The 27,438-nt window shown below is 45.2% G+C and overlaps 1 protein-coding gene across 17 annotated transcripts in view; it reads left to right on the top strand.

The window, feature by feature from the left end:
- CAMK2G (calcium/calmodulin dependent protein kinase II gamma) overlaps positions 1-21,490 on the top strand; it is a 119,193-nt gene extending 97,703 nt beyond the window's left edge. The window contains exons 14-23 of one of the 17 annotated variants that reach the window (XM_030030933.2): positions 3,148-3,180; positions 7,098-7,166; positions 8,768-8,812; positions 9,484-9,532; positions 11,578-11,691; positions 13,359-13,484; positions 16,182-16,257; positions 16,758-16,852; positions 17,961-18,206; positions 20,762-21,490. In XM_030030933.2, coding sequence (XP_029886793.1) covers positions 3,148-3,180; positions 7,098-7,166; positions 8,768-8,812; positions 9,484-9,532; positions 11,578-11,691; positions 13,359-13,484; positions 16,182-16,257; positions 16,758-16,852; positions 17,961-18,193 — 840 coding nt within the window. In that variant the 3' untranslated portion in view covers positions 18,194-18,206; positions 20,762-21,490. Of the gene's footprint in view, positions 1-3,147; positions 3,181-7,097; positions 7,167-8,767; positions 8,813-9,483; positions 9,533-11,577; positions 11,692-13,358; positions 13,485-16,181; positions 16,258-16,757; positions 18,207-20,761 lie in introns of those variants that run through there. The other 16 variants (XR_003925803.2, XM_030030935.2, XM_030030934.2 and 13 more) reach the window with 16 other exon arrangements.
- The last annotated feature ends 5,948 nt before the right edge of the window (positions 21,491-27,438 follow it).

Below are 27,438 nucleotides of genomic sequence, written 5' to 3'. Positions count from 1 at the left end.
AGTAAAGTAGAAATAGGACCTCAAATTTGCTATTTCAGGCTGCCTCTCACTGATCTGCTTTGAGTTCAGCATTTTTTTTCCTACCCTAAGTCCTGAAATGACTACACTCTCTACAGGAATATGAATTGCAGCAAGCATGATGTTTTAGCATAAATATACTGTCAGTATCAAACCGGGGGAGGACTGCACATAGAAGATAGAGATACAAAAAGCTGTCATGAAGAGATACCCATATTAAGTGTCCAGAACTGTGAATGGGACCTTGCCTGGAATCACTCCACTTCCTATAGCATCTTCCAGTATGTGTTGTATTTTCTATAGGTGCTCAGAATGATTTACACTTGCCATTTCTAGTATTACTGCTCTGCTGAAGGGACAGTGATTCTTCAGGTTGTCTTCTGTCACCTGCTGACTTTTGTTTGTTGTTACCTAAAGCAAGAGTCTTCCTTAAGTTTCATTGTAGAGAATCTGCTCCTCTTTTGAGATGAACACCCGAATTTTGTACAAATACAGAAATAGAACTTTAACAAACATTCATCCCCGGGTTTGAGAGGAAAATGTTGTCCATACTGCTTTGGGAGAATGTTTTGTCGCTCAGATTTAGGGAAATCCTTAAAGTGATCAGTGAGGTACTTTACCATAGGCTGTCTGCCTTTAACAATTTTTTGCATTCCCTGGGATGTCTCTGCACTGCCTAGAAATACTTAGAGATGTAGCTGTGTTGTGGAAGGGAAAGAGAACTCTGTCTGTAACTAAACTTCTGTTACCTTATTTACTCTGCTAAATCGCAGTCACATTACCAGAAGAACAAAAAGGTTTGCTCACTCAGCTAGTCATCTTGGGAAGGTAACATAGATGGCTCTGATGTAGCAGTTACAGAGGGGATTGGGAGACTGATGTGGTTTTAGTTATTTCCTTGTGTGTGTTTTGACTTAATAAGTTTTGATGCTTTAGCACTTACTGCTGGTGCCTTGTGTTGGCATTATCCAATCTGTCTTGAGTTGTAGTAGTACTTTCATGCTCTGGTCTTAACACAGACCTTAATCCCCACCCTTTCCATACTGCCTAGCTAGCTTTTTTTCCCCCTGTTATTATAGTAGCCAGTAATAATGTGCTTTCGGGGATTTCTATAATACATCATGCCATGTTAATAGACCAACACTGTTTTAAATTTAGATTGTACTCTAATTAAATTCTGATCTGCAGAGGGTTCTGTTTCCTCCTGTGTCAGTTTTACTTGTGCCTCTAATATAGGAGGGTGATTGTTTTCTTTACGGCTTGATTGACTCTCCTTTCATATTGAACCTTTTGCTTGTCTCTTAACATTTTCTGCCCCTTTTCTTGTTTCTGTAACTCACTGGAAACCTGTATGAACTTCAAATGAGACTGTCTTCCTTAGAGATAAGTTTCCCTGCAGTATGCCTATACCCTTTGTCTGCTGCAACTTATAAGATACATTAAAAATAAAAACTGAAGTTTTGGATCAGTTTCTCAGCTGGTGTGAATATCCACTTCTCCCAGTTAAAAATTCCCTGTTGTGACTGGGTACAAGGATTCCTCTGGGTTGTGGTGATGTAATCATTGTATTCGTGCACTGGTAGTACATCCTATTTTAGCTCTAGCTTGAGGAAAAGCCTGTGGAGAAGCTAAATTGTCCTAAAAGATGAGAGGAATCACAAGTTTGTAAACGAGGTAATGGCTAGCCCTCCACAAAGTTGTGCCTCCACAAAGTGATAGATTCATGAGCCAAATGCTGAACAGATCAGTGTTTGGAGTCTGTCCGTACTGGAATTAAAAATCAGATGATGCAGAAGGTTTGCTAATTTGAGTCTGTGCAGTGGCTGCGTGATCCTGGACTGTATGGTGTGATTAGGAATGTGATTCTGGGTATGAGGTGAGCATGGGCACTTCTGCCCTCAAAGACATGCCAGTCTGTATGTGCGCTTGAGCTCTGATGTGAGGATAGCAGGGATGAAGGCAATATTCAAGGTGAAAGCTGTGAAGGCTCAGTAAGTGTATGAAATGGGGAGGTACAGCTCCATGGCCTGTACTGAGTTCAAGGGCTACTCCAGAGGTGGGTCATGGTAGCACGCAGCAGTCCACAGCTATGCAGCTGAGCCCAAGCCATTGTGGTTTTTGGCTGGGATGTGCTGTCCTACACTACTCTGTGAGCTAGACTCTGTAGTAAGCAGCGGAGAAATAGCCTAGATAGTACCAAAGGAGAAGGGCGGATGGAAAATGCATGTGGAGGCAGCAGAGTGAAGAGGTAGCATTGTAATGCTGAAAGACCTGCCAGGCTCAGCTTGGACAGGATGACTCTAAGAGTGTAGTGAAAAAGCAGAGAAATGCATGTTGAACCTGGTTTACTGGAGAGTGCAGTTTGGTGTGAAGGTGTCTTTGAAGATGACTGCAGATGCCTTTGAACGAGAGTAGAGTCCAAGAAGGTTGGGTAGTGTTTGAGCATTGCTCCCTGTTTCTTCTCCTCCCAGTATCTGAGACCACAAGGTGTTCTGGCTGTTGAGTACCTCTTTGTCTTTCTTGCCTTTCCTCTATGTCTGAGCATGGGTGCACCTTGCCCCTCCAATCAGCCCCAGTTTCTGTGTGAGGGAGCCTTTCTCCTCCCTATGCTATGCACAGAAATTCCCTCTTCTTTCTCTCGCCCTTGGGGATGCCCCTCCTCCCTACCCTCTGATTCTAGTTGCAAACACACCTCTGTTTCCTCCAAATGGGAACACATGGGGGGGGTTCTGCCTACCTCTTCAGTGTGGCTGGGGAAGTTGCACAGTGTTTGGAGGTGGGAGAGCAAACAGAGGCATCCCCTTGCATCCTACATCTTGTGCATATATATTCCTCTCTTCTCCTCTCATATCAGCGTGTGGGGCACCTATGTTCTGACCTCGATGTCTGAGTGGATGGGGGTCTTCAACCCTGCCCTTTCCCCTGGTGTGTAGTCATGTTCTTTAATGGTGACTTCTCTCTGCACCTTCTCACGTGTCTGTGCATTTCTGCTGCTGCTTATACCTGTCCCTAGGGGAGCATTATTGGCAGGGGGGCCCTTGCTGGCACACTAATGTGTGAATAGTTTCTGTGCTTTTCTTCTCATCTCCTCTCTTCCCTTCTCTTTCCCTCTCTCAATGGTGTGTCCAGAAAAGGAAGTCGAGCTCCAGTGTGCATTTGATGGTGAGCACCTCCCGTAAGCTGCCTGCGATTCGTGCGTCCGCCATTCTCATGCCATGCACGCTCGGCTTGTGCTCATCACCCTACATAGCATGTCTCTGCAGGGGCGGGGGGGTGGTGGTGGGGATCGTTGTGCACTGAAAGGTCCATGTCCTCACTAAAAGGGCCCTGTGATCGTCTGGCCCCTGGCCAGTCGTACCGTTCCCACTTTGTGCAGAAAATCAACTGTTGGCAATGCAGTTTGACCTTCCCTGCTCTGAGTGTGAAATGAAAAAAGGCAGTGGTTCTCCTGGACTCAGCAGAGCAGGTGCGTGCCTTGCCTGGACATGGGGCTTTGTCATTCTGTTGCAGAGGTGCCAAAAAGAGGAGCAGGTGCTTTGCCTGGTGTTGGTGCCATCATCTTTGGTGGGAGCCCTGCAGTGTAGAACAAACTGGGAGTCGCTCCAAATGTGGCAGAGACTGATGGGGCTCCACTGTTCAGATGAAATGTGTGGGCACAGCACTGCTAGGCAGCTCAGAGCTGCCGGTCACTTCTTTTTTTTAGCATACTTACTGAAAAGGTTTGTCAGAGCCTTTATAATCCAAAACTTCCTTTTGTTCTGATCTTGTTTATGTATCCCAGCATGACCAAATACCTAGTAACTGCCTCCCCTGTCCTGTTCATTTCCTTTTTTCATCCATCCAGATGTTTGACTTCCATAGAATTTGTCAGAAAAGTAGTCAAATCCACTCTCAAGGGAGCAAAGAGAAAATTGGCCAGTGCCATATTGTAAGGAGGCATACACAGCCCATTAGATGGTGCCTTTGTCTCTGACACTGAGATATGAACAGAAAATAAAGTACAAAAATTAGTTATTGCATTATCTCCTTTATACAGAAAAAGAACAGAAAATATTTCTCCCCTATTGCAGGTAGGAACAGGAATGTTATAGTACTGAGAAAGCAGAATAATTTGATTCTACATTACTATCTGGAAGATATTTCTCCTCTTCTTCCTTCAATGACAGCTTAAAACTATGTAAACACAAAAAAGTAATCCCGAAGTACTGCTTGGAAAATCTGATGTGAGGGACTGACTTTTCACCAGCCCTGGCTTTATGAAACTCCAGGGCAGGAGTTCGTTGGGCCTTTCTTGCCCTTCTCTGCCCACTGCCAGCAATACTTAAATTCCCTCTGCGTGTTGTTTTAAAGCAACTGGGATATGTAAACTCTGTCAGCCTCAGAAAACATGGAAACAGTGAAGGTGGCTAAATAACCAGAGATGGCCCATGTGTTGGTACTTATTTTCTTTTAGTTGGCTAGAAGTGTGTGTCCCTAGCGATATGATCACTGGTCTGTTTTCTTTCTCTTGCACCCTCTATGTTGTTTGTGCCTGTCTGTCTCTTGTCTAGCTCAGGAAGCGCTGCCAACTGCTGTGCCAAAACTAATCGTGTTACATAGATTTTTAAGAAGGGCCTGTCACCTTTTTAGGTGAATTGGCCTCTTTCAACTTGAGCTGTACTGCTGTGAATTACCAAGGGTCGTAGCCTGCCCAGTGACTGTGATGTTGGCTGGCAGTAGGAGGGGAAGGAGGGGTAAGAGCTGGCTGTGCCGCCTGGGGCTCTGGGAAGGGCAGGCCAGTCTTTTCCAGGGAAGGGCAGTTGGTTAGGGGGCCAGAAGACACAAGTGTGTGCAGGAAGCTCTGTATGTCAGATACCTCCATCTGAGAAAGACCTGTGCAAAACACTTAGGCTAAGTCTTCTGCCTCTTATTTCCTTGGGACTCTGTCCTGGAGTAAAATGCTATGTGATTCTGTACTAGCAAACATGATGCTTGGTCTTCTTCAGCCCACTGGTTGGATAAGAGTATGATGGATGAACTGGATGTTCAGTGCAGCCTGGAGGGTAGGCTGTGTGCTTTGCGTGTGTGTGGGTTTGCACTTTGTAAGGTGACATCCAACACCTAACAAGGTGCTGTCAACTTTTTTTCAGAATGGTGGCTTCCTGGATGGTTTGGGTTTTTTTTCCCATTTGGCCTCAGTTATAAAGCCTTCAGAAAATCAGAGTTATTTTTGTATAGCTTCTTTCATGCTAACTTTATCTTCTTATCCCAGTGGACTAAGAAAAATGGTCTGTGCTCTTCTCACTGAAGAGGTTTGGAAGATAGATCTCTGCATTAGGATCACTGTTTCTGAAGAAGTACGGGAACCTCAGTGCTGTGTGGAGGGGTGGACCCAGGCATTGACAGAAGATTGGTTGTGCTTATGCCACAAAATAGCTTGGGATTCATTTTTTCAGGTTGATCTGCTCCTCTCTTACATCCACAGTGGCCTGTCCTCTCTTCTGCCATCAGGCTGGAAATACATGCAGGAAGCAAAGCTCTTGGAAGGCCAAAGTCTTAGGACAATGTGGGGATGTATAGGAAGAGACAGTAAACAGTAATTTGTAAAGTGTTTCTCCTTTCTTAGCTTTGGGGATGAGTGTGCGTCATATGTTCTTTTTTCTCCCATGGACTTCTAAAGAATTCATTCCTGCCTGTCTCTTGTACTTCCTCCCTTCTCCACCTGCCCCATCTTCCTCTGTTTCTCCTCTCTCCTTCTCCAAAAGGGACAGCTAAGCCAAGGCATGCTGCTTGTGAAGAAAAACTGAAGTATTAGTAGGTGTGTGTGACGTCTCAACCTCATAGGATCTGTCTCTGGTTGACATAATTAAACCTTTGGCAGATGTTTTCCAGCTCAGCATTTGACTTTTGCATTCTTTGTGGTGGTTACAGGGTGATGAGGGCCTGATGTTTTGCAGTATGAGTTTGCACTCCCCAAGAATGGTGGGATGGAGAGCAGCTGCAATGAGGTCATACTGCTGTGAGCTCCCATCTAGTACCCCTGATCTGTAAACCAAGGAGTTTGAGTGAGGCTCCTGCAGTGCTGATTTTGACATTGTTGACGGTGCCTGGCAGCAAGAGAGCTATGTACCTGGTGTGGGGGTTACATGGCAGTGTAACTGTGGGCCTAATTCTCCAACAACTGACTGGATTTGTGGGCTAGGAACTATATACTAGTGGACACAGGTTTGGCTTCGTACAAACGTAGACTGCTCATTCCTGACATAACCAACGTACATGACCCAATGGGACATTTCTTTGCAGCAAGCTGGTGACTGCCTCACTGTTGTGCTGTGTGAATGCAGGAAATGGAGATTTTATTCTTCTACCACAGCTACAAGAGAGACTGAAGAGGGGAAAGATGAAAAACTATTGGGCACCATCCAGAGGACTTGCTACTTGGGGAACTACATGGCCTTTTCCTTGTGTCGCACCCCCATCCCTTTCCATGTTTTGGTCCTGAAGTCTCTTTGTTCAGGTCACAGCAGGGGCACAACACACCATACCTCACCTTTTCTCTACCTTTTCTAGGGCTGACCACACTTTTATCTTGCATCAGTAGATTCCCTGAGACCCTCAGCATCATCACATATCTAGGACTGTTCCTGCACACTTTGGGACTCCTCAGACACAACTCCCATTTGTCCCCTGTTTGAGACTGCACCATGACTATTGCGTGTCTCTCACTTCTGTAGTCTCTTCTTCTCGGGACTGCTGCCATCTCTCATTCTTCTTCACCAAATACTTTTGTTGGTGCTCATTGCAGGATTCTCCCCATCCCTTTGGGGTGCTGCCTTTTTCCCTTCTGTTTTCCTTCCTTATAGCTCTAGCAGTCCATGCGCGTTTGGGTTTTGGTACATCCCTTACAACATCTGTTGCCTCTGAGGGAAGGATGATGTCCAGCGAGCCGGGCAGCACTCCTTCTTCCTCCCTCTTCTTGGTGATCGAGCCTGTGGGGAGGGGAGGGTCTGAGGAGATGGTTGGGGTTGAAGCAATACTGTCATTTTCTTGCTGCCTCTGCTGCCCAGCAGAGGAACTAAAACCATGTTTTTCTGTCTCAGCCACAGAGCAACAACAAAACCAGTATAGTAAGCACTGCAAAAGAAACACCCCCAGTGCAGACGTCCATGGTATCTTCCCCGACCGCTATTTTTTTTCCTGTTTGGTTTAATTTTGATTCTGTCCTCTCCCCTTCTCTCCTTCCCCCCCATCCCGAGTGCTGCTTGTGCTGCTCTGTTTCAGCTTGTGTTTTGGCTTCATTCTGTCTATGTCCCTGTGCTGCTGTGGGGCCTGATCACAGCCTCACAGGCTTTGGGGTGGGGGTGCTGAGCAGAGCTGTGGTTGGATGTGGGGATTGCAGCTTGCCTGGACTTCCCCGTGTGCCATCCCTGTATAGTTCTGTGTGTCTGGTTCAACTGTTCCTGCTGGCTTTGGGGAGGCTGGTTTGGAAGAAGAGAGTGGCAAGCTCCATCCACTCTCCAGCGCTCAGGAAATGGAGGATGGACTTCAGGACAGCACAGAAGAAAGGGCAGGCAAAGGGTTTTTAGAGGAATCCCTTGGTGGCCCATTTGGTCTGCTTAGTTGGGCAGTTGATTCTCTGCAGCTCGCTGACTTGCTGGGCTGGCATTTTCTGTTTGGGCTGTGTGCAGCAGGCTTCATAGGGTGCCCTGTGCCTAGTATGTTTAATGGCACAGCTCGGTGTCGTCTGCCTCAGTATGCCTGGAAGATCAGGCAGCAGTGCAATGGGTGACAGGCGGATGGGTGAGTGTACCTCACTGCACTGTCACGGTCCCTGGTGCCCTCACTGAACCACCCTGCAAGAGTGACAGCAGTGGGAGGAGATGGTGCAGGATCCTGAAGTCTTGTCCCAGTAATGAAAGGATGAGTGCAGAAGCTAGTTAGCACCCGTAGGCCTGGTAGCTGCTCTTTGTTGTGTGTCTCTGGAGAGTTGGATTTGGCAATTTTTGGTGGGTGGAAGGGTGGGACTTGAAGTTGTTGTTGTTTGTTGTAGGACAAAGCGTTCTTGGGACACTTCATAATTTTCTGTTTTCCCTTCACTGGCTTTGTTCATGATGGTTTTGATACTAAGGGAGCCTTTCTAAATTATTAATTATTGTTGTTATTATTGGAATTGGATCTTATTTTAGAGACTTTAAGAAAAACATGCCTTTTTTCACAGCCCGGTTCCCTTAGAATTCCTCTCTGAGAGGCATTGAGGTGGTCTGGCTTATCCCCTTTCTATTATGGAAATTATGAATGTCCCTTTTTTAGGCTAAAATACCCAGCAAACTTCCCAAAAAACTGGGAGACAAAGGCCCCAGCCCAGTATTATCCTCTCCCTCTTCTGAACCTTTTTCCAGTGAGGATGCTGCTGAGGGATCATTACTTCATGAACAGCTGCAGAGGGTGCAGACTGGCTGCTTGGTTGCCATCTGGCGTTTGTGCCAACCTGGTTCACTGGAGGCAAATTGGGAATTAGGGGCAAATGCAGTGAAGCTGGGGGCTTTGTCTCCTTGTGACTGTAGCTTTTAGCGCAGCTTCTCTCTTCAGGAAACCTTTTGTGCAGGAAGTGTGTGCGTGCGCACTCAAGCACCCGTGTGCTGTTTGGAGTTTGTGGTTTGATTTTTTTTTTTTTTTATGTCAGTCACCTTTTCTCCACTTGCTGGGGAGTGAAAAGAAATGAGAGAATGCTTTGGAACTGGAGTTTAATGATTCTTCCATCCTTTCCTAGGAGCCTCAAACAACTGTTGTCCATAATGCTACAGATGGCATAAAGGTAAGGGATAGGAGTGTTGCCAGAGAAACTTCTGCTTCTCTCGTCGTTCTTGTCTTCATGTGTCTTACTTCGGTTTCTACCTTTCCAACGTCTGGTTTGTAGCATGCTCCTGAATACTGCTGGCAGTAGACTGCGAGGGTTGTGTTGTATGGCTGTGGATCTCTGGAAGAGGCTGAGTAGGGACAACTGTTCAAATATTATCATCTCTTTCCTACTGCGGTGTGTAATCACCACTCTCTTTCATATGTGGGGTGGAAGAGAAGAAACATACAGGCACTTACGCACTTTTTTTTTTTTTTCCTTCTGGAAGTGGAGACCTGTTCCTCTGAGAAAGCCTAGGAGCCCTTCTTTAGCTTCTTGCGGCTATTCTTCTTCCAAACAGAAGCAACTCCCATTTGATCACATTTGACAGAATTTGGTAACTTCTGTCCTTGTAAAAGTTCTGGGTGGACGGCTTGAACGGCTTGAGCACATAAAAGCTGAGCAGAGATGCTGTTAAGTTTTGCTTAATATTTGGCCTGCTTCCATCCAAATCTTCCTTACATCCTCCTCTCCCTGCCATACCTGCCAATGTTTTTGCGCTTTTCCCCATCTTTCTTCACAAACGAATCAAACTATTTACTCATGTTCCCGACTGCTGATGCCTGGTAATGCTCTGTTCTGCCGTGCAGGGTTCCACAGAGAGCTGTAACACCACGACCGAAGATGAGGATCTGAAAGGTAGGTGTTTTGCCTGTGATTTCTAATACAGTTCAGTGCAGGCAGGGGATCCTGGAGATTCGATCATTGCCTTGAACTAGCTTCCCAGATTTCTGTGTCTGACTCAGTTCATAAATTTGCCATGACACTGTGATTCCTGTCACAGTGAGACCATGCATTAGGGAACCAGCTGACTTGGCCTCTGTGGTATATAAACAGTGTTGCCCTGGGCTAATTTGGTTTTGCCTCAGAGTTGGAATTCTTTTCTTGCAAAAATCATAATCTGTTCATCTCCAGTCCATTTCTAGGTGTGGAAAATCCCTACCAGGCCCTTGAGGTTTGGAGTCCGGTTGTGTTTTTGTGCTTCCCTGTAGGTTACAGGGAGTCTCTATTACCGCTCAGTCACCCTTCTTACCCCTTTCTGGGAATCTCTTTAGTGACATGCACACACTTCCCTCTTTATTTTTTTCTCTTTTGGTCTATTTTTTGTTTCTAAGATGAAGATCATTCTCAGCCTGTCATCTCTGAATGGAAATTATTTTTTATGTCCTTGACTGAGATATTAGTAGAGGGAGAGGCTGAGAAGAGATTTCGCACCTTTCAGTGACCATATCATAAATATTCTGTGCTTGTAAAACTCTTTAGGTGAAGGAGCTCCAAGTCCCATATCTGCTCATATTGTTTGAGCAGTTGTCCTTTTCCTGACCTCCCTAAAGAAGGACAAGCAGACATTTTCCTGAATGAGCAGGTTTGGGATGGGTGAATGCAGTTTGCATTCTGAGGCAAATGGGTTACTAGTTTGCATTTTGAGGCAGAGGTACTCTCATTCTCCCCGTAGTCAATCTTAGTTACATATCCAGGGAAAAAAAATCAATGCTGACCCTGTGGTGTAGCAGCAAATGTCACCTCTGTCAGGTGGGCTAGTTCCTGATGCTTTTCCCGTGGCTTATCACAAGCTGCTGGGTCCTCTTCTGAGGAGTCACAGGGAGCAGAAACACATGCCAGTGAGTAAATAAGCTCTGCGATACAGATTGTTTCAGATAAGACCTGACCTCATTACAGGACAGTATTCTAGCTCCCACCTTTTTGCCAAAGACTAATTCCTGGTTTAAGAACCGAGCTTTGAGGGAACTGGATGGTTTTGGTAGTGTGGTAATGAAATTGATTTATCTAATCTCCACTGGATATCTGTCCAGAACCTTGTCTCCTTTGGCAGCTGTTGTTCAGGAGAGGTCCCAAGCTTGAGCCAGTTGAGGCAACGGGTCCTGTAAGTCAGGAATACGAATGCTGTGAGGAGAGTAAGGCTAGGACTGGAACGGAAGCGGGGGGTGAAGGAGGGCAGCTGGCCAGGGCTAAATCTATGAAGAATTGTATAGGGCTACATAGCTGCAGGTCAAAACTGAGGGTTGGTAGGGCGTTTTTTGGCAGAGGTTAGAAAATTTTGTCACGATTTTAATTGAAGGAAGCATTTGAATGGTGGTTGGGAGGGAAGGAGCTTGCACAGTAATGATTTGTGCTATGGCCAGCTCTGGTAATTTTAGTGCTTCAGTTTTAAGTGTAGCAGTGTTCACCAGTGTTCCTTTTCAACTCCTGCCACTCCATGTTTTAAGCTAAGGAAGCACTCAAGCAAAACTAAATGGACCAAAAGGTTTGGGGGTGTTGGAGCTCTCAGCATTCTGCATAAGCCATGACTCTAGGAAAAGGGCAATGCTTGTGCAATTCCTCTGCCAACTTCTTGTTTTCAATAGACAACAGGTTACTCAGATCTGTTCTGCTGTCATGTAGGAGACATTGTCTTGATCCATCAGTGACAGTTGCCTCAGGGTTATGTTGTTTCCACTGTGGTGGGGCTAAAGGCAGCACCCCCCTGCCCCGTGTCTTTCTAAATTGCACAGCAGGTCCATGTTGTACAGCTGTCTACTTGGCTTTGCCCTGGAGGATACTCCTGCATGTTTTGTGCCCAGCATTGTGGTTTCTTTAATGTTCTCCTATTTCCTTTCTCTTTTTTTATTTACTGAACTTGCGTGTTTTGTTTGTGTTTGTGTTTTAATTCCCTGCCATGCTAGCTCCCCCTCTCTCCACCGGGGATGGCAGCTCAGTGCTTGAAGGACGGAGGCACAGTGAGAGCAAAACACAGACTGAGTCCATGCAGTCCCAGCTTTCTCTCTGTTTCTCAGCCAGTAAGTCCAGGGGTGCAGTGCTTTACGGCATCTTTTTCCCACCCCTCCCTCCTCCTTTCCCATTTCTCCTTACCCAAGATTTTTCCTTTCCTCAACTTCCTTCCAGAACGTTGATTTTTCATTTCCAGTACTCCAGAATAAAAAGAAATCATCTCCCTTCCTGCAAAATACCCTCCTTTGCACACTAAAAATTTCCAAACCTTTCCTTCCCTTTTTGGAAAAAAAAAAACAGAACCTCATCCTAGCTAATTTCATTCCCTTGCTTTCATCTGGGCGAGACGTGGAGTTCTCTGCAGAGACACTGCCTTTTGGGGTTTCCTCAGGCAAGTCACTGCATCTCTTAGTTTTCCTTGTGCGAAATGGGGTCAGTGGTGCAGGTCTGCTTATGGAGGGGATGCGCGAGGCTGAATTCAGTCTCGCTTGTCAAGAACTTCTGAGCACCCCAGACATGGATGGTGCTCGGGAAGTACGAAAGGAACGAAAAACAGTTTTTACAGATTGCTTCAAGGTTGCTTTGGAAGGGAGGCTGTGGCTGCTGGAAGATCCCATAGTGTTTCTGAATCCATTGTCAGGTGCTCTGAGTGAAAATCCTTGGATAATGTTGGCTCTGAGGGGCATTTCTCTGTTGTGAGCCTTACCTTGCATGTCTGTCTCACTAGCTCAGTTAGCTGGTACCGTGGTTAGTTTGGTACCGTCTGCCTGATCTCTCCTGAATTGGCTGCCTCTGCAGAGGAGCCTGTGGCTGAAAAACTCTGAAAATGAATATGGAAAAAGGTAGTAGGTTGGAGAAAATCTAGGTGGGATTCCCAGCCTTTCCCCCTACACAGGCATACCGTACTAGCTGCCTGCCTATTTAAAGCTATAATGGAAGGATCCTTAATGCGAGATGGGAACATCTGGAGTATTTGATTCTGTCCAGGTCAGTCTGGGAAGGAAGGAACAGGCATGCCCTCTTCTGTCTCCTCCTGTCTTCCTTCCCCGGTTTCCTGCACACAGTACCAGTATCTCATACGATGCAGCAGTTGGAGCCTCTCTGTTACTTATTTTTGAAGTAGGTCTAAGGATGTCAAACTGCTGGTTCTTGAGGTGCAATGGGAAAGGTGTTTTGCCCAGCCAGAATGGAAGGGAAATGATCTCTCCTGAAGTCCTTTTTGCTGTGAACTGTCCCCTCACTGCTTTCTTATTAACTCCTTCCTCTTGCTCATAGCAAGGCCCTGCTTGGTACGCTGAGGAGTGCGAAATCACTTCTCCGCCAGGTGGGACAGCATTCTCCCACCCCGCTCCCCTCCGAGTTGAGATTTGCAGTGATTTGGATGCCCTACTTCCTTTCCTTTCGCTCGCATCTTGTACTTGCCCTCGTGCTGCTCTGTCACTAGTCCGACCAGTGTTTTAGGTCACCCTCAAACTACCTCCAGGAGCATTAGTGCGATTCCTACTGTGCTCTGAGGGGTCTTCTGCACCGGTGCCAGTGTGGTCCCCTCTGAGCAGTGTCCGGCCCAGCTGATGTGTGACAGAGGCAGGAGAGCGGGTAGAGGTTGCTGGGATATGGATGTCTCTGTGTGCCGACGGGGCTTGGGGCTGTGTGTGTTTGTACTTCTTTGTTGGTTTTTATTTTGCTTTCTGGTTTTTGTTTGTTTGTTATTTTAATGCTTACATTTGTTTTGCAGCTACACAGTCTTGTGAAGAGAAGCTTCTTGCCTGGGACAGCCCAGGGCAGACATTGGAGTTAGAGCGTGCTCGGTCGGAGCCTTTGCTAACTCCAGTAGTTCCCTTTGTACTTAACCGTGCACCGTGTAAGTTAGCAGCTGGGTAGCAGTAGTGGAGTAGCGCAACTAACACTAGATACCGTAGATGTGAAGCTCCCCCCCCCCTTCTCTCCACCTCTGTGCCCCCCTCACCCCCCGGCCGCCCGAGAAGGGACGGAGCGCCCCTCTGAGCTAACCGCTGACGCCAGCTCCTGCCGGCGGGAGGCACGGCCGCCGGCCGTCAGCCGCGGGCACGGCGGGGCCGCCGGCTCCCGCCCGCCGCGCCCCGGGGCCGCTCTCGCCGCTGGGCGGCGCCGGCTGCAGGGAGCGGCGGCGGCCGCCGGGGGGCGCCGCGGTGCCGCGGGCCGGGGCCGGGGCCGGGGCCGGGGCCGGGGCCGGGGGGAGGCGGGGGTGCCCCAAAGCCGGCCCGCCGGCCGCCGGCGCCCTCCCGCCGCCGGGGAGGAGAGCCCGGCTGCGAACTCTGCCGCGGGGTTCAAACGGAACTCCGCGAACAGGGCTGCCGCCGCGCCCGCGCTGTGCCCGCCTGCAGTCTCCTCTCGGCGGTGCCGCTGCGGCAGCGCTGGCGGGCTGCTGTAGCGGGGCCGCCCCGTCAGTTACTCAGAAAAGTCGGTAGAAGAGCCGGGAGTCACACTTTTATATCCGTGCTGGTGGGTGCTTGCCTCCCTTTTGTGCCTCTCCGCAGTGTAAGTTAGGAGGCCCCCCGGATTCGACAGGAGCGGCAGGCACAAAACGCCTTCCCCCGTGACATCCCGAGGCTCTCTGCCCTTCGGCAAAAATGGATCACCTCCTGCGTGCTGGTCGTAGCTCGGGACATGTAGTAAAAGCAAGAAGACGAGCACAGTCTGATGGAATGGACTTGTGTTGGAGGACAGGGTCGATGCTGCTGCATAGTGATGCTTGGGATGGGGGTGCAGATCTCCTTGAGATGAGTCAAGCGCATGGTGGCTGAGGGCTGCAGATCTCCTCGCTCATCCCAAATGGAGCCTTTCCCATGGACTCCATCTTCTGGACATTGCACACGTTGGTGTGTGCTCTGCATGGGAAGGAGGTCCAGCAAGTAGCCCTGCTTCATGCGGAACCAATTCCAGATGGCTTGCTTGTAAGGATGTTTTTTACAGTAGACAGCCCACTGTGTCGTTTTGATCCATTCCCTGTATACATCTTTCGATGTGTGGAAATGTATACAGCCTGAGTGGCAAAACCAGTTCCCTTACTATTATGAGCCAGTTGTTCCCTATCTGAGATGTTTCTGTGGCTGACTGGGTAGTGTAATTCTCTTAATTGATTTCCAGAGTGGGTGCAGACATCTTTCGTAGCCAGCCAGATTATCATCTTGTTGTTCTTCAGCTGCACTTATCGATGGTGGGATGAGATGCACATGTGGAGGAAAGTTTAGAGGGGAGGACAGTTCAGACTAGCATCTTCTGGCATTTAGAGTAGAATTCAGCTTCCCTGACTTGGACATCTAAAGACGGTAGGTTGGATTTAAATGCCATCCGCCTAATGATAGGCATCTGAGATGCCTCAGGTGAGACTTCCAGAAGTGCCTATTTCTTTCAGGGCCTAAAGGAGGAACAGTCAGGTGACTGGTTCCATTTCAGACACCAACATTTTGGATGCCTAAGGGCAGTAAATTCCACTTCTGGTGGTAGGAATTGTAAATTATTTGGTAACGTTGAAGATAATGCTAGAGTACCTCCTAAATGCTTGTATAACATGTAGGATATTCTACCTACAGGGAAAGTGTGGGGAAGGCTGAAGAGATGTAAGGGTGTACATATAGGCTCAGGCATATATGTGGTGCACATATAGTTGTAGAACTAGAATTGTGTTATTTAACAGAGCCAAGCCAAACTTTGTGAGTGTTAAGAACTCTTGAGGTCAGCATGAGTGATGGAACACCTCAGGGGGGATGGGGCCTACGCAATCGGTTGTGGGAAACCAAGAGAAGAGAGTACAGAGGTGCTGGCCAGAGAGGGGCCAAATAACTGTAGACAGCTAGCCCCTGTCTTCATTGATCTTGAAGTCCAGGCTGCTGGGTTGGGTGAATGGCAGTTCTGTCAGAGCGCTGAAAAGAATTGTGCCGTAGGGATTGGCAGAATCTTAACTGCCTGAGGAACGGAGTGCACACTGGTATATAGCTAGGACCTGTTCATCCATCCTGCTGCGGTTGTCTTTCTAGCTTGTGGAAGTCATCCCTACATGTCCCAGTTGCTTGTTTGCAGCATTCATAATAGCTGAGGTATTGGTGATCGTGATAGACAAGTTGTTGGGAGACTTTTTCCAATTGGCTAGATCTGTGTGGTGGCTGTTTGTATATGACTACTGTGGTGAAGGTTTTCCACACCGTAAGCTGCCAGACAAGTGCTTCACATTGGCAGGTTCACTGACATTCATTGGTCAGACTCCCCAGAAGCACCTCAGGCTGTCATTCAGGAGACGCCTCTGGTGCCTTAGACCTTTCTAGAAGAAAAAAATTGAATATGACATCTTTATTTCCTTTCTCCCTGCATTATGGGACCACCATTCCCCTTTCATACCACTGCCCCCCTACTCTCATGTGGATGGCTGTCATTACTGCATATCTCCAGAATGCAGGGAGCAGCATCCTATGAGATCTAGACTAATGGTGCTCCGCAAATTGCTTGTAGGAAGCACCCACTAGCCCCATATTCCCATTGAAGTCTTATGCACAGTTAAATTGCTCTTTCTTCTTGTTCACAGTGCGTAAGCAAGAGATCATTAAGATAACAGAGCAGCTGATAGAAGCCATCAACAATGGAGACTTTGAGGCTTATACGTAAGTCCGGATGTCTTCTGACAGGTTGTTTATCAGTTTGTGTACAAATGATGTTCTGGCTCCTGGGTGTGAAGAGTTGTCATGCAGTCAGGGATGGTAAAAAGTTTTATGCTCTTTAGCCTCCATCAGTTGGGAGTAGGGATATGGTAGAGCTCTCTAAATGAACATCAAGTAGAAGTCAGGTATCAAACATCAACAGGAGCAACAAAAGGAAAATGTCCTGGCTTTGTAAGAAAAGTAGGGGGAAGGACAATGAGATGGGCAGAAGGACAATAAAAGAAAAGCCAGAAACCTAGAGGCTTATTTTATGTGAAATGCCAACTAGCACCAACTCTTGTGTTGTTGCGGTAGGACTGAGTCCTCCAGGAACTTACTCCTTGGAGTGGGGAAATAAATAGGTGGACACAGGGTGTGAGTCAAAAGTTGTACCAGCACTTCATTGTGTAAATAGCCCTTGGGCTCAAATGCAGACTGTAAGCCTGTGGTGCTTTTCTTTGCAGAAAAATCTGTGATCCTGGCTTGACCTCATTTGAACCTGAAGCACTGGGGAACCTGGTTGAAGGAATGGATTTCCATAAGTTTTACTTTGAGAACTGTGAGTGGGTAGATTTGGTAACACCAACAGCTTTCTCTCTGATCTTCCTTTATGCCACATTTTGGGGAGAGAATTCCCCTTGTTTTTACTGGCTGTCAGAACCAGCAAGAACTTGATTGTGCATGGGTTATGATGCATTCATGAGAGCCAGCATGCTTTCTCTCAAAAGCCTTTTTCAGCAACAATTTCAGTTCTAGCCCCCAGATCCCTTCACTGTAGGCATACAATTTGCCGGGCCCAAATATTTTGTAAGCATGGACTGCAGGAGCTTTAGAAGTTTGAGGTGCCGGATTTCCTGCTGATATGGAAGTGGAAAAAATGAGCATGTTTTGATGGAAACGACGTGTGTGTTTGGGGTAGACATACTGAATAGTCAGACATAGTCATGTACAAATCAGTCATGCCTTCGCTGTGAGTTTTCCCTGGACATTTCAGATCTCTAACACCTAGTGAAGCCATTATGTGGATACAAGGGTCACCTTGTCAGCCTGGGGCAGGAAAAAGAGTTGGGAGAAATGCTATCATTTATACTAGTGGATTTGCCTCCCTTCCTGGATGTCTTCACAGGATGAGATCATTGAAATTTAAATCCTGAGCTGTTCAATTTGTTTTATTGTGGGGGTTAGGTCAAGGTCCTTAGTATAGGCAATTCCTACTGCTCTAAGTATGCAGAGACTTTGTCTCTCTCAAAAGCCTGTTCTGGAGTGATTTTTACACTTCTCTGAGGCTTGTTCATATTTAATGCGGGTCTAGCTTAAAGATCTGATTATTGACTCCTTTGCAACAATATTCTGTAATTAAAAGATCTTTTCCTATAACTGAAGAAATGGCAGCGCTGATGTTAAAAAAGTGGCGAGTATGCTTTGCAGAAGAAGTGGGAGCAAAGGGGCCAGGGGATTCCAGGCAATAATAAGTGTGCAGTTCCTAAGGAGAAGAACAGGTGATAGGGGAAAGAATTGCTTGGATTCTGCCTGGAAAATTGCAGGAGCAATTATTATTGTATCCCAGAATCCAGAGGAAGGTGAGTAGAATACAAAAGAGGTTGGAGGATGCGGGGAGCTGTTCCTCAGTAGTAAAATGAAGCTGATGGTTTTGCATGTTCTGCCAGTACTGTCGAAGAACAGCAAGCCAATACACACCACCATCCTGAACCCCCATGTCCATGTCATTGGTGAAGATGCTGCCTGCATTGCGTACATCCGCCTGACACAGTACATCGATGGCCAAGGCCGGCCCCGCACCACGCAGTCTGAAGAGACCCGCGTCTGGCACCGCCGAGATGGCAAGTGGCTGAATGTCCACTACCACTGCTCTGGAGCTCCTGCAGCACCTCTCCAGTGAGGATCAAATATGGGTATGGACATCAAGGAAGGAGTATATCATGCACACAGCTAAGGCTCCTGTATGTGGGAATTCAGTGTTCAAGGCTGTTTAGCTGGCTGTGAGAGAACCATTTTCAGCTATCTGTAGGCTGAAAACTTCTGCTGATCAGTTGGTGGTCCTTTCTCTAAGCCCTGTCATCTGGAGTCAGTAGGATTAGCTGCCACTCGTGACAAACTGGAGTCATGTGTCAGATGATTGTTCCTGAGCATAGCTACCCCTGTAGCAGTAGTGCTTCCTCCCAGGTACTCAGCTCTGTGCTCGGACAGAGTGCTAATCCAGAGCGGAGAGGAAGAGTATCTCATGCTGTGCACCTGCCTTTACACTCTGGGGGTGATTTCAGAGAACTTTTTTGATGAGAATGTTGTATTGTAGAGAGGATATTGTAAAATCTATACAGAACAATTTCTATGCCGTAAGGGTAAAGATTTATTCATATAAATTTTACTACTGATTTTCTGAACAGAAACTATTCAGTGTACAATGTTGAGAAAACTCAGAGGAAAAACAAAAACTAAACAATAATATCAGAGGATTTAAAATATGCTCCAATTAGCTTGCCACAATTCAGCATTAGAGGAAACTTTGATTATAAAATTTGACATGAAGAAATGATTGTTGCTTGCTCCTGAAGGACAGCAGATCCATTTACTTCTGCAGCATAGGCATTCTTGTTTACTGCCTTACTGGTTTCTTTTAGTTAGATGTACAAAGTCTCTCTGCCTCCTTTTGTTTTATGCTGAACTATACGTCACATCCATTTTAAAGATCTAAGTTTCCTAATCTTAGGACCTTTTTACTAAAGATTTTCTACTTAAGAGCAAACACAAAAAACATCTACATCTGGGAGACAAGCTTTTTTTAATGCAGTCATTTGAGGGTGAACCACTCAAGTATAGTTACTGCTTGAGTCCTAGTCTTGAGTACTACTTGGGACTAAGCCAAAAGTAGGTTTTTTTCTTATGTGTTGTGAGGGATTCAACCCTACTGAAGGCAGTGGAAAAGGAATGTGAACTATCTATCACAAACAAACTGCAGAGGTCACAGATGGAATTTGAAAAGCAAAAGCCAGTGGGGGGCACCAGAAGCAAGGAAGCTTTCGAGAGAGCTGGACAATCAGCTGATTTTCCAGGGAGTAAGGCAGTGAGAAGGATAAAGCCTTCGCAGGGAAACAAAAAATAACTCACTTGCATCAGTCTTCATCACAGAGATGTTGAGGGACACTTCTGTCCTGGATTTAGTCGAAAAAAGATGCAGAAGAAATTACTAAATTAAAGATTGGTATGGCTCAGTGGCTGTGCCTCGGAGTTCTGAGAAAGCTTAGGAATGGAGAGTGTTAGCCGCTACAGAAGAGGTATGTTTCCTTGGCTTGGCTGCTGAAATGTTGCACCTCCTCCAAAAGTATGTGCTGGAGGGTTTCTGAAAACTGCAGAGCAGAAGCCATTTCCAAACCACAAAATGTTGGTTAAAACAATATTATAAAAAGCCTATAAACTAAATTGAAGTATTTGCATGCATTTCTGGGTTCTGAAGGAGGTGTGATCATGTGCAATTACGAGTGGGCAGCCCCCATCTGAACACACTGAATCATTTCGGAGCAGCGTTGGCCCGTGTGCAGTGAAGGGCAAGGATGAAGGAGGGATGAGGTGAATAAGAGTGCTTAAATAGAAATCGGTGGTTTGTTCTCACCTGGAAGGCAGAGTTCAGTTTTGGGTAATTCGTCTTAAAAGGAAACTGCAGCTGTAAAGGAAGTTTGAGGTTAATCAGAGGACTTCCATGTAAGGAGAGAGTGGAAACTGAGAAGGGAGAAGACTAGTAAGAGGGTTTGCAACAAAGATTTGCAAACTAAGAAATGGTAGAAAGAAGATTTTGGCTACACTTTTGTGGCAGGACAGTGTTAAACAAACATGAAAAAGCCCCAAACTTAAAACTGATCAAAATAAATCCAGTAATTTGACACAAGAAGATTAGCCAGGAGGAGCCTTTGCTAAAAGCAGTCGCTAGGACTACAACTTTGCAAAACTGCAGAAAAGCTCATACATTTGTTTAAATATAAAGATCATTCAGAGACAAAATTACTTAAGACTTAAAAAAAAAAAAAAGGAAAAGAAGAATGATCCTTCAGTTCAAGGCAAAAGCCAATGGGAAGTGAGGCAGAAACTGTTCTTTAGGACCAGAGCCTTTGATCACCCCTTGGGAAATTTCTTCAGCTTCTGGGACATCACTGTTAGATAGTGGGCCCAGGTCTGCTCCAATCAAGCAAGTAATTCATTTTAGCAAGTAGTTCATTTTCATTGGCACACTCAGCCACCTGGAAGGGAAAGCGTGTGCCTCTTGTCTTTCAGGCTCTTCTCGTGAGCCCCAGTCTGTGTTGCATTAGGAAGGGTTTCTGCCTGCACCAAATAATTAGCCTGTAAAAAGCATGTTTTATTAATTGTGTACAGCTAATGTTTGGCTTTATTTCTTCCATCTTCCATCCTGTTCTCCCCCTCTCCTTTCTGGGTGGACACCACCTCTTCCTGACTGCAGCAACTTGTGGAGATACTCAGCTGGAGGGCAATATCTTCTTAGCAAGCAGCTCTGGAGTGCCTGAGTGACAGCAACGGTCATGTCTGTTTTGACGTTAAAAAAAAAAAATACAAATTACAAACAGGCAGCAGCCAAATGCACGAAACCCTGCATGCATCTGATGCTCCGGGCGCTGCCTTTCTGTTGTTTTCCATGGATCCATCGTGTCTGTTTCTGCTGTACGAAGGTGTTTTTAAATCTTAAAAAAAAAAAAAAAAAAAAAAAAAAAGACATGTTGTTTGTATAAAATAATAAAAAACAGGAATAATGCTAAATAAATGACAGATAATCCAACATGCCCCCTCCCCCAGGGCTAAGAAAATGGCAGCAGCTGGAACATCTTTCAGAAATGAAGTGAGGGGGAAAGCAAAAGTGAAGGAGAGAGAAAGAGAGAGGGAGAGCAAAAAAGGAAGCGGCTTGAGCAGTGGATGGCTGAACTGTGCTCCGCAAAGCCGTGGTGGAAGTTAACATCGTATTCAGGCTGTGCTGCGACTTCAGTCGGTAAGAGGTGGCGAGGAGACCCCAGAGGAGCCAGTGTGAAGACTGGGGTTCAAGAGAGAGGAGGCGCTTCTCTTCCCGTTGCCCGGCAGACTGACTTCAGCCTGTTTCTTCTTCAATTTCTGCACAGCAAGAACGCTATGGAAAGCTGGTTGCTTGGCTGCTGGATCCCAAAACAGACTTTTTTTTTTTTTTTTTGTAAAGAAAAAAACCAAAATGGGATGTTGAGTTAAAACTAAAGGTGGAAGTAGGGATTAAAAAAAGGGGTTTAAGTGAATATAACTTAAATAGAAGCTTGCTCTTCAGAGATACTGGTTTTAGAAACAGCCACTACCTGGCCAAACATGGAGGTTTGAAGCCAGCTTATTTAATTTAACAAAACAAAAAAAGCATTGCATTAAGAGCAGAGATTTGGGAGGAAGAGGGCACATGAATGGGATTTTCTATTTTTATTTTTTTTCCTTTCTAGTAGCATAGTTGGGATCCACAGTGCTGCAGAACACGTTCCTTAGGAAGCAGACAAAAAACTTAGTGTTACGTTCTTCATGAAAACTTGCACATACACTCCTATATGAGGCATAAATAGCGTGTGTTTTTTATACTGAAATATATGCACCCATAGAATTAAAGGGGTTACCTGGCCTCCTGTTTGATTTGTTTGGTCTCCGAGTAAAATAGTAGTGGGAGCCAGCAGCCCCAGCCAGGTGCTTCTCCCCACCACTAACCCATCTGATGTTTGTAAGTGTCATGTTTCCTAGTGTTTATTTGGGTAATTTTTCTATTTTTTACAGTGATGTTGTAACACAGAAAACTATCAGATCAGAACTTCAGAAACTATAGCCGCGGGACTCCAGGCCACCTCCCTGTGTTGCCTCTGGGTGTTAGAGGATACCTCATGAAGCAGAGGGGAAAGGGAATTAGCACATGTGATCTGATGTTTGTCCTTTGGGCCAATTCATCTTCCTTTCTTTTCTTTGCTGTAAAAGGAGTCCATTTTCTTTATTCATTGGGTGGGGAATGTGGAAGTGTTTTGTTGACCTTGCCAAGGAGGGAGCCTAGCCCCAAGAAGAAAATGGCCTTTCTGGTGGACCTGATAGGATTTGTCTTGACCAAGAGAAGGCATCACTTCCAGAAGTTGGGATGGGCTTTTACCTGAATTTCTGCTACCCCTAATAATTTTTCAGATCTTTCGAGGGAGTTAAAGTGATTGCATTGACAGCATACTAAGTGTGAGACAACCTTTTTACAGACTATGGAAGAGAAGAAAGCCAATTTGGAATTTTAATCCTTATTTAATGGAATGCAGAAAATAAAAGCTGTTGCACAAAGTGGAGCTGTCACTTTGCAACAGATAGCTCTGCTTCCTTTGTTGGAGAGGTGCTATCCCACACCAGGATTAGATCAGCTAACCCCTGATGAAGGAGAAGACCATCCATCCCCACTTTCCAGGTTTGTCTGAGCAAATACCCTTTCCTTCCTCCCTCCGCCACCCCAGGGAGGAGTGTGGGGATTGAACTCATGGGGAGCAAACACTAGATTTTATTATTTCAAAACCGTTTTACGACAGCACTAAGCCAGTGAGTGAAGTGGAAAAGTGGAAAGCCTTGATATTTTATTCAGATTTTTTTTTTTTAAGCCACAAAGAGAGAGCAAACAGGAGATTACAATTATGCCATTTAAAAAAGATAAATACAAAACATTATGCATGCCTTCTTTAGGTCTGATCTTCTGTGTCTCTTTACCTGATGATTATTAATAATTAAAAAGAAAACCCTCTGTATTAAGTATCTGCATCTTACAGAGAAAATTTTAAAAGAACAGAACTGTTGGGTTTTTTGGTTTTGCACAGTCTTGGAGACAAACTCTCTTTTGGGTTTTTTTGTTTGTTTTGTTTCCTTTTAAGTTAATGAGAACCTTAGCTTGGTATGGCCATTATCAAACACAGCTGTACACCTTTAGCATTCTTAATGTTCTCTTATGGGGCTAATATAAGCATCTATATAATATATATTATAAATATCACATTTTAAACAGGAAATGGAAGGCATTTGATGCAGAATTTTTGCATGATATAGAAATAATTAAAGTTAGCTAGTGTTTGTTTGTTTGGTCTGAATGTTGGTAGAACCTTCATAGCTTTGTTACAATGAAACCTTGAACTGAAGATATTTAATAAAATAACATTTAAACAGTGCAAAGTTTTGAGTGTCACGTTTTTCTCTTAAACCACGGGACAATGTGGAATTGGCACTTCTGGGGTAAGAATCAATCTGCGAAGCTTCTTTTTGTGTCAGTAAATGATATGATTTAAAAATGTCATTTTTAAAAAGGAAAAAAGGTAAGTGGTACCATACCTAACCAAAAAAAATACCAGTGTTTATAAAAACAAAGGGACAACAGAACCTGTTAAGATGAACTTTATGGCATTTCCCTGACAGACCATGGGATAATAGGGAAATGTTGCTTCTGTTCCTGATAGCCTAGGCCTTGGCAAGCCTATGCTGTTACTTGCTTTCTTGGTCTTTGTTTTCCTCACCAATATTTTGGACTCTTGGTAGGAGAAGCCGTCTTGCTGTTAGGTTTGTCTGATGTAAACATGTTGAACTCAAGCTGGGTGGCAGCTCTTATATTTGTGAGCTAGTGTATTTTGTGTCCTAGATGGGATGCTCCTGCGGAGGCACAGATCCACCGCTCACCTGTACAAATTTGCCTGGTCTAGCAACGTAAGCGTGATTTCCTAACAAAAGTTGGAAGTTAGCTGCATTTAGCCTGTTTTGTTTCTATACTGTCTCTTGTTATTAGCATTTCATTTATGCTCCCTTGGGCGGGCTTTGTTCCATTCAGGCCTTCGCTGCTTTGGCATTTTTCTTTTATTTCCCACCTTGTCCTGTTCACTCTGCTCTCTTACGGGTAGGTGTGCTCAGCAGTGAGCCTGCAGCGTGTGCTGCTCTGCTCTTCTGCCGGGGCCCCTTCCCAGCGGGGCCGGGGAGCGCGGCTGTCACTGGGACAGAGATGCTTGTGTGCTTTTCTGCATCTCCTGGTACCGCTGGCCTTGTGGTAGTTGAGCCGTGTGCCGGTTCTGGCAGAGTTACTTCTGTGATTGCACTGGGGATACGCATCTTGTTTTGGTACTGGCTGCAGCTAAGCCTGAGGGGCTCTAGCTAGCGTTTGTTGCCCCCATTTGTGCTGGCTTGGTTGGCCTCCCGCTGCCCTGAGCTCTCCTCAGGTGCATCTGAGAAGTGCTGCAGGTGGGAGGGGGTGGCTTTGCCTTATCACCGAAAGAGAGTTCAGTGTGCTTAATCCCCTTTAACTGCAGCAATTACCTAGTAAATAGGTGTCAGTTGCTGCTGTTTAAAGAAATGATTGCTTTTGCTGCCTGATGAAACAGGAGGAAAATTGTCCTTAGTGTTTAAAGGGAGAAGCTAAGAGTTTTACAGCCCGCTTCACTGGGACTGAAGACAATCTGTTCATGGCTGGGAGAGATAGCTCCTGCTATTAGAGTAGCAAAGAGAGGTTCTGCTATCATTTCTGACATCCAAGGTGGCATCATTCATCAGGTAAGGTCTCTCCTGAAGCAGTTAATCATATCTTAATGATCTTTGAAGAAATGTTGCAGTATGATCCAATATGCCCTAGGAAGGTACCCATAAAGTTAGTGATGATTTCCCATGTTCTTAGTAGCTCTTTTAACCAGGACAAGAGTAATTTAAACACTTGCTGAAAGCACAACAGTCAGACTAATACTTATGTCAAGAATATTTATGTGGCATATATATGGGGCCTTTCAGAGGGTTCCTGTGTATGTGGGTGATTGGAGTACATTTAAAAAAGGTGATGGTGTTCCATTTAAGCTGTACTGTATGTGCCTTTACCACTTGCAAGTGCTCTATTGGTCAGTCTTGGGCAGGGGCGCTGAAAAATGGGATAGAATCTGCTCCAGAAAGGGTTCCTGTCTTATGCTTGCGTATGTTTTAGCTGGCAGCAGGGATTGGGAATGGCACTTATCTGTAGTGTGATAGCTCCCGTATTGAGCTATCAAGCAGTGATATTCCCAGAAACTTATTTTCCAGTATGCCATATCTGGTTAAAATCTGCTCGCCCTATTAGATGGCATTTTGCCATCTTCCTACCTAAGAGAAGTGTCTGAGCATCGTTTTCCAAGTTCCCTCCCTCTCTCCCAGTATATGCCCATGTATGCTTGTACATGTAGGTGAATTACTCTGTGGGAGACATATGATTGATGGTCGCTTTTATTTGTGCCCAAATCAGATTTCCTTTTAAACTAGGATTGGTCTGCTCTCACTTGCTGGGCTAGCGGCACAAAGTCTGGCAGGATGCTTTTATGCTATCGTATGTATGAGATGTGGGGAGAAGCATGAGCAGAGCTAGACCTCAAGTGTCAATATCCTTTCCATTTTATTATGAAAACTGTTAGTTTTTACTTATGTGTAACTGATAATGTAGACAAATGGACAGAGCATGTGACTAGCGATCAGGAGATTTGTGATCTGTTTCTGGTTTTGCTATGGCTCTGCAGGATGACTGCAGACAAGCCACTTGTGTGCTCTGTGCTTCAGCTTTCCCATTTGTCCATGCAGATAATGAGACTGACCTCTGTAGAAACCGCTGGAAGAGATTGATGAACAGTGATGCAGAGCAGCTGGGTGGTATTGTGGCTACACATCACAGATGGCTCCCCTGCCCCAGAGAATTAAAAACGTTTGGGACTGCAGACTAATGCACCTGGAATGCTTGTTTATTTGGGTTTGGTATAAATTTATTTTAGAGTTGGGAAAGGTGGTCCTTGGGGCACTTAAAGTGGCTTGAGTGGAGGGTTATGAATTTTTCCCTTGAGATCCATAGTGCCTGAGAACTCCTGACCTGCAGGAATGCCTTGCCTGCCAGTAAGGAATAGGAATTTACTGGTCGGTGTGTAGTATTATGAAGAATTTTAAGCAAGCAATTTCGTCTATACTTAACAAGTATTAGAAAACAAAAATGCATATGCTCATCGTTTTTAAGACAATGTGGCCACACTGAAAGGATGCAAATAATTAAGTCAATACAATCTCAGTCTGAAAGTTCCTTATGCTGTAGTGGGGTCTTCTAAAGCACAGGTGGATGTGAAGGAGAGGAAAGGTTGTTGTCCCTAATCTGTGACAATTTGCATAACTTTACTCACCATAATTATCCATGAATGGATGGGCAGGATGACATTTATTCACAGAAAACCTTTTTGTTAATGCATCGGGCGACTGTGTATTGGCAGAGTTGGGATTTGGCCGGTTCTTGTTGGGATGAAATACTGTCTCATCATGATTTATTTCTCTTCCATGTTTCTGTGGAAAAGTGTAGTGTTCATACCAACAAAGGACAGCCTGCAAAAATGGCATCAAGGCCTCTTCAGAGGCCTTGTTTACACTGGAATATCCTATAGGTTGTATCAGTAGTTACAGCAGTGCTACTGCTGTATGGTTGTTCCTGTTCCATAAAGCAATTATTTATTTGTTTCTTACTATGTGTTTAGAAGTTCAAAATAAACTGAAAATGAGTACTTATACAGGAGGGAGATGTTCTGCTCATGTGTTGCTCAAAATTCATTGCTTTGGATTTATCATATTGTATAAAAAAGGTCCAAACTTTGAGATAGATTGTCTCAAATGTTTTTAAGAATTGTAAATGGATTTCAGCCTTGTTCATTCCAAAATAGTATTAATGCTGAAATTATTTTAAGTTTCATAAGTCAGCAAGTTTGAACACCACCTCATCTGTTACAGTATCAGTAAAAATCTTCCATACCTATTAGAAATACTTCATTGAGCTTCTACATTAACAGTAACACATTTAATCTTTTATACAGCTTTATACTTCAACCTTCCCTTTTGAAAGAAGCAGGCTTCCTGACCTATTAAAACTTCAGTAGAAGTGGGCAAATAGAAATATTCATTATAACTCAGTTTTTTACTGAATGTCGAGGGAAGGATTGTTTGTTTGTTTGCTTATGTAACCTTAAGAAGGAGAAGTTGCTTCAGAGAAACGCAACGTTAGCAGGGGTAGCACGTGCAAAGTGAGATAGGCACAGAGCAGTATGATAGCCTGGAAGATGGAAAGGGAGTAATAAAGCCAAGCACTCGGAGTGG

This window comes from Aquila chrysaetos, chromosome 11 (genome assembly GCF_900496995.4).
Source record: "Aquila chrysaetos chrysaetos chromosome 11, bAquChr1.4, whole genome shotgun sequence".
Lineage (NCBI taxonomy): Eukaryota > Metazoa > Chordata > Aves > Accipitriformes > Accipitridae > Aquila > Aquila chrysaetos.
This window is presented reverse-complemented; position numbering and strand designations above follow the sequence as displayed.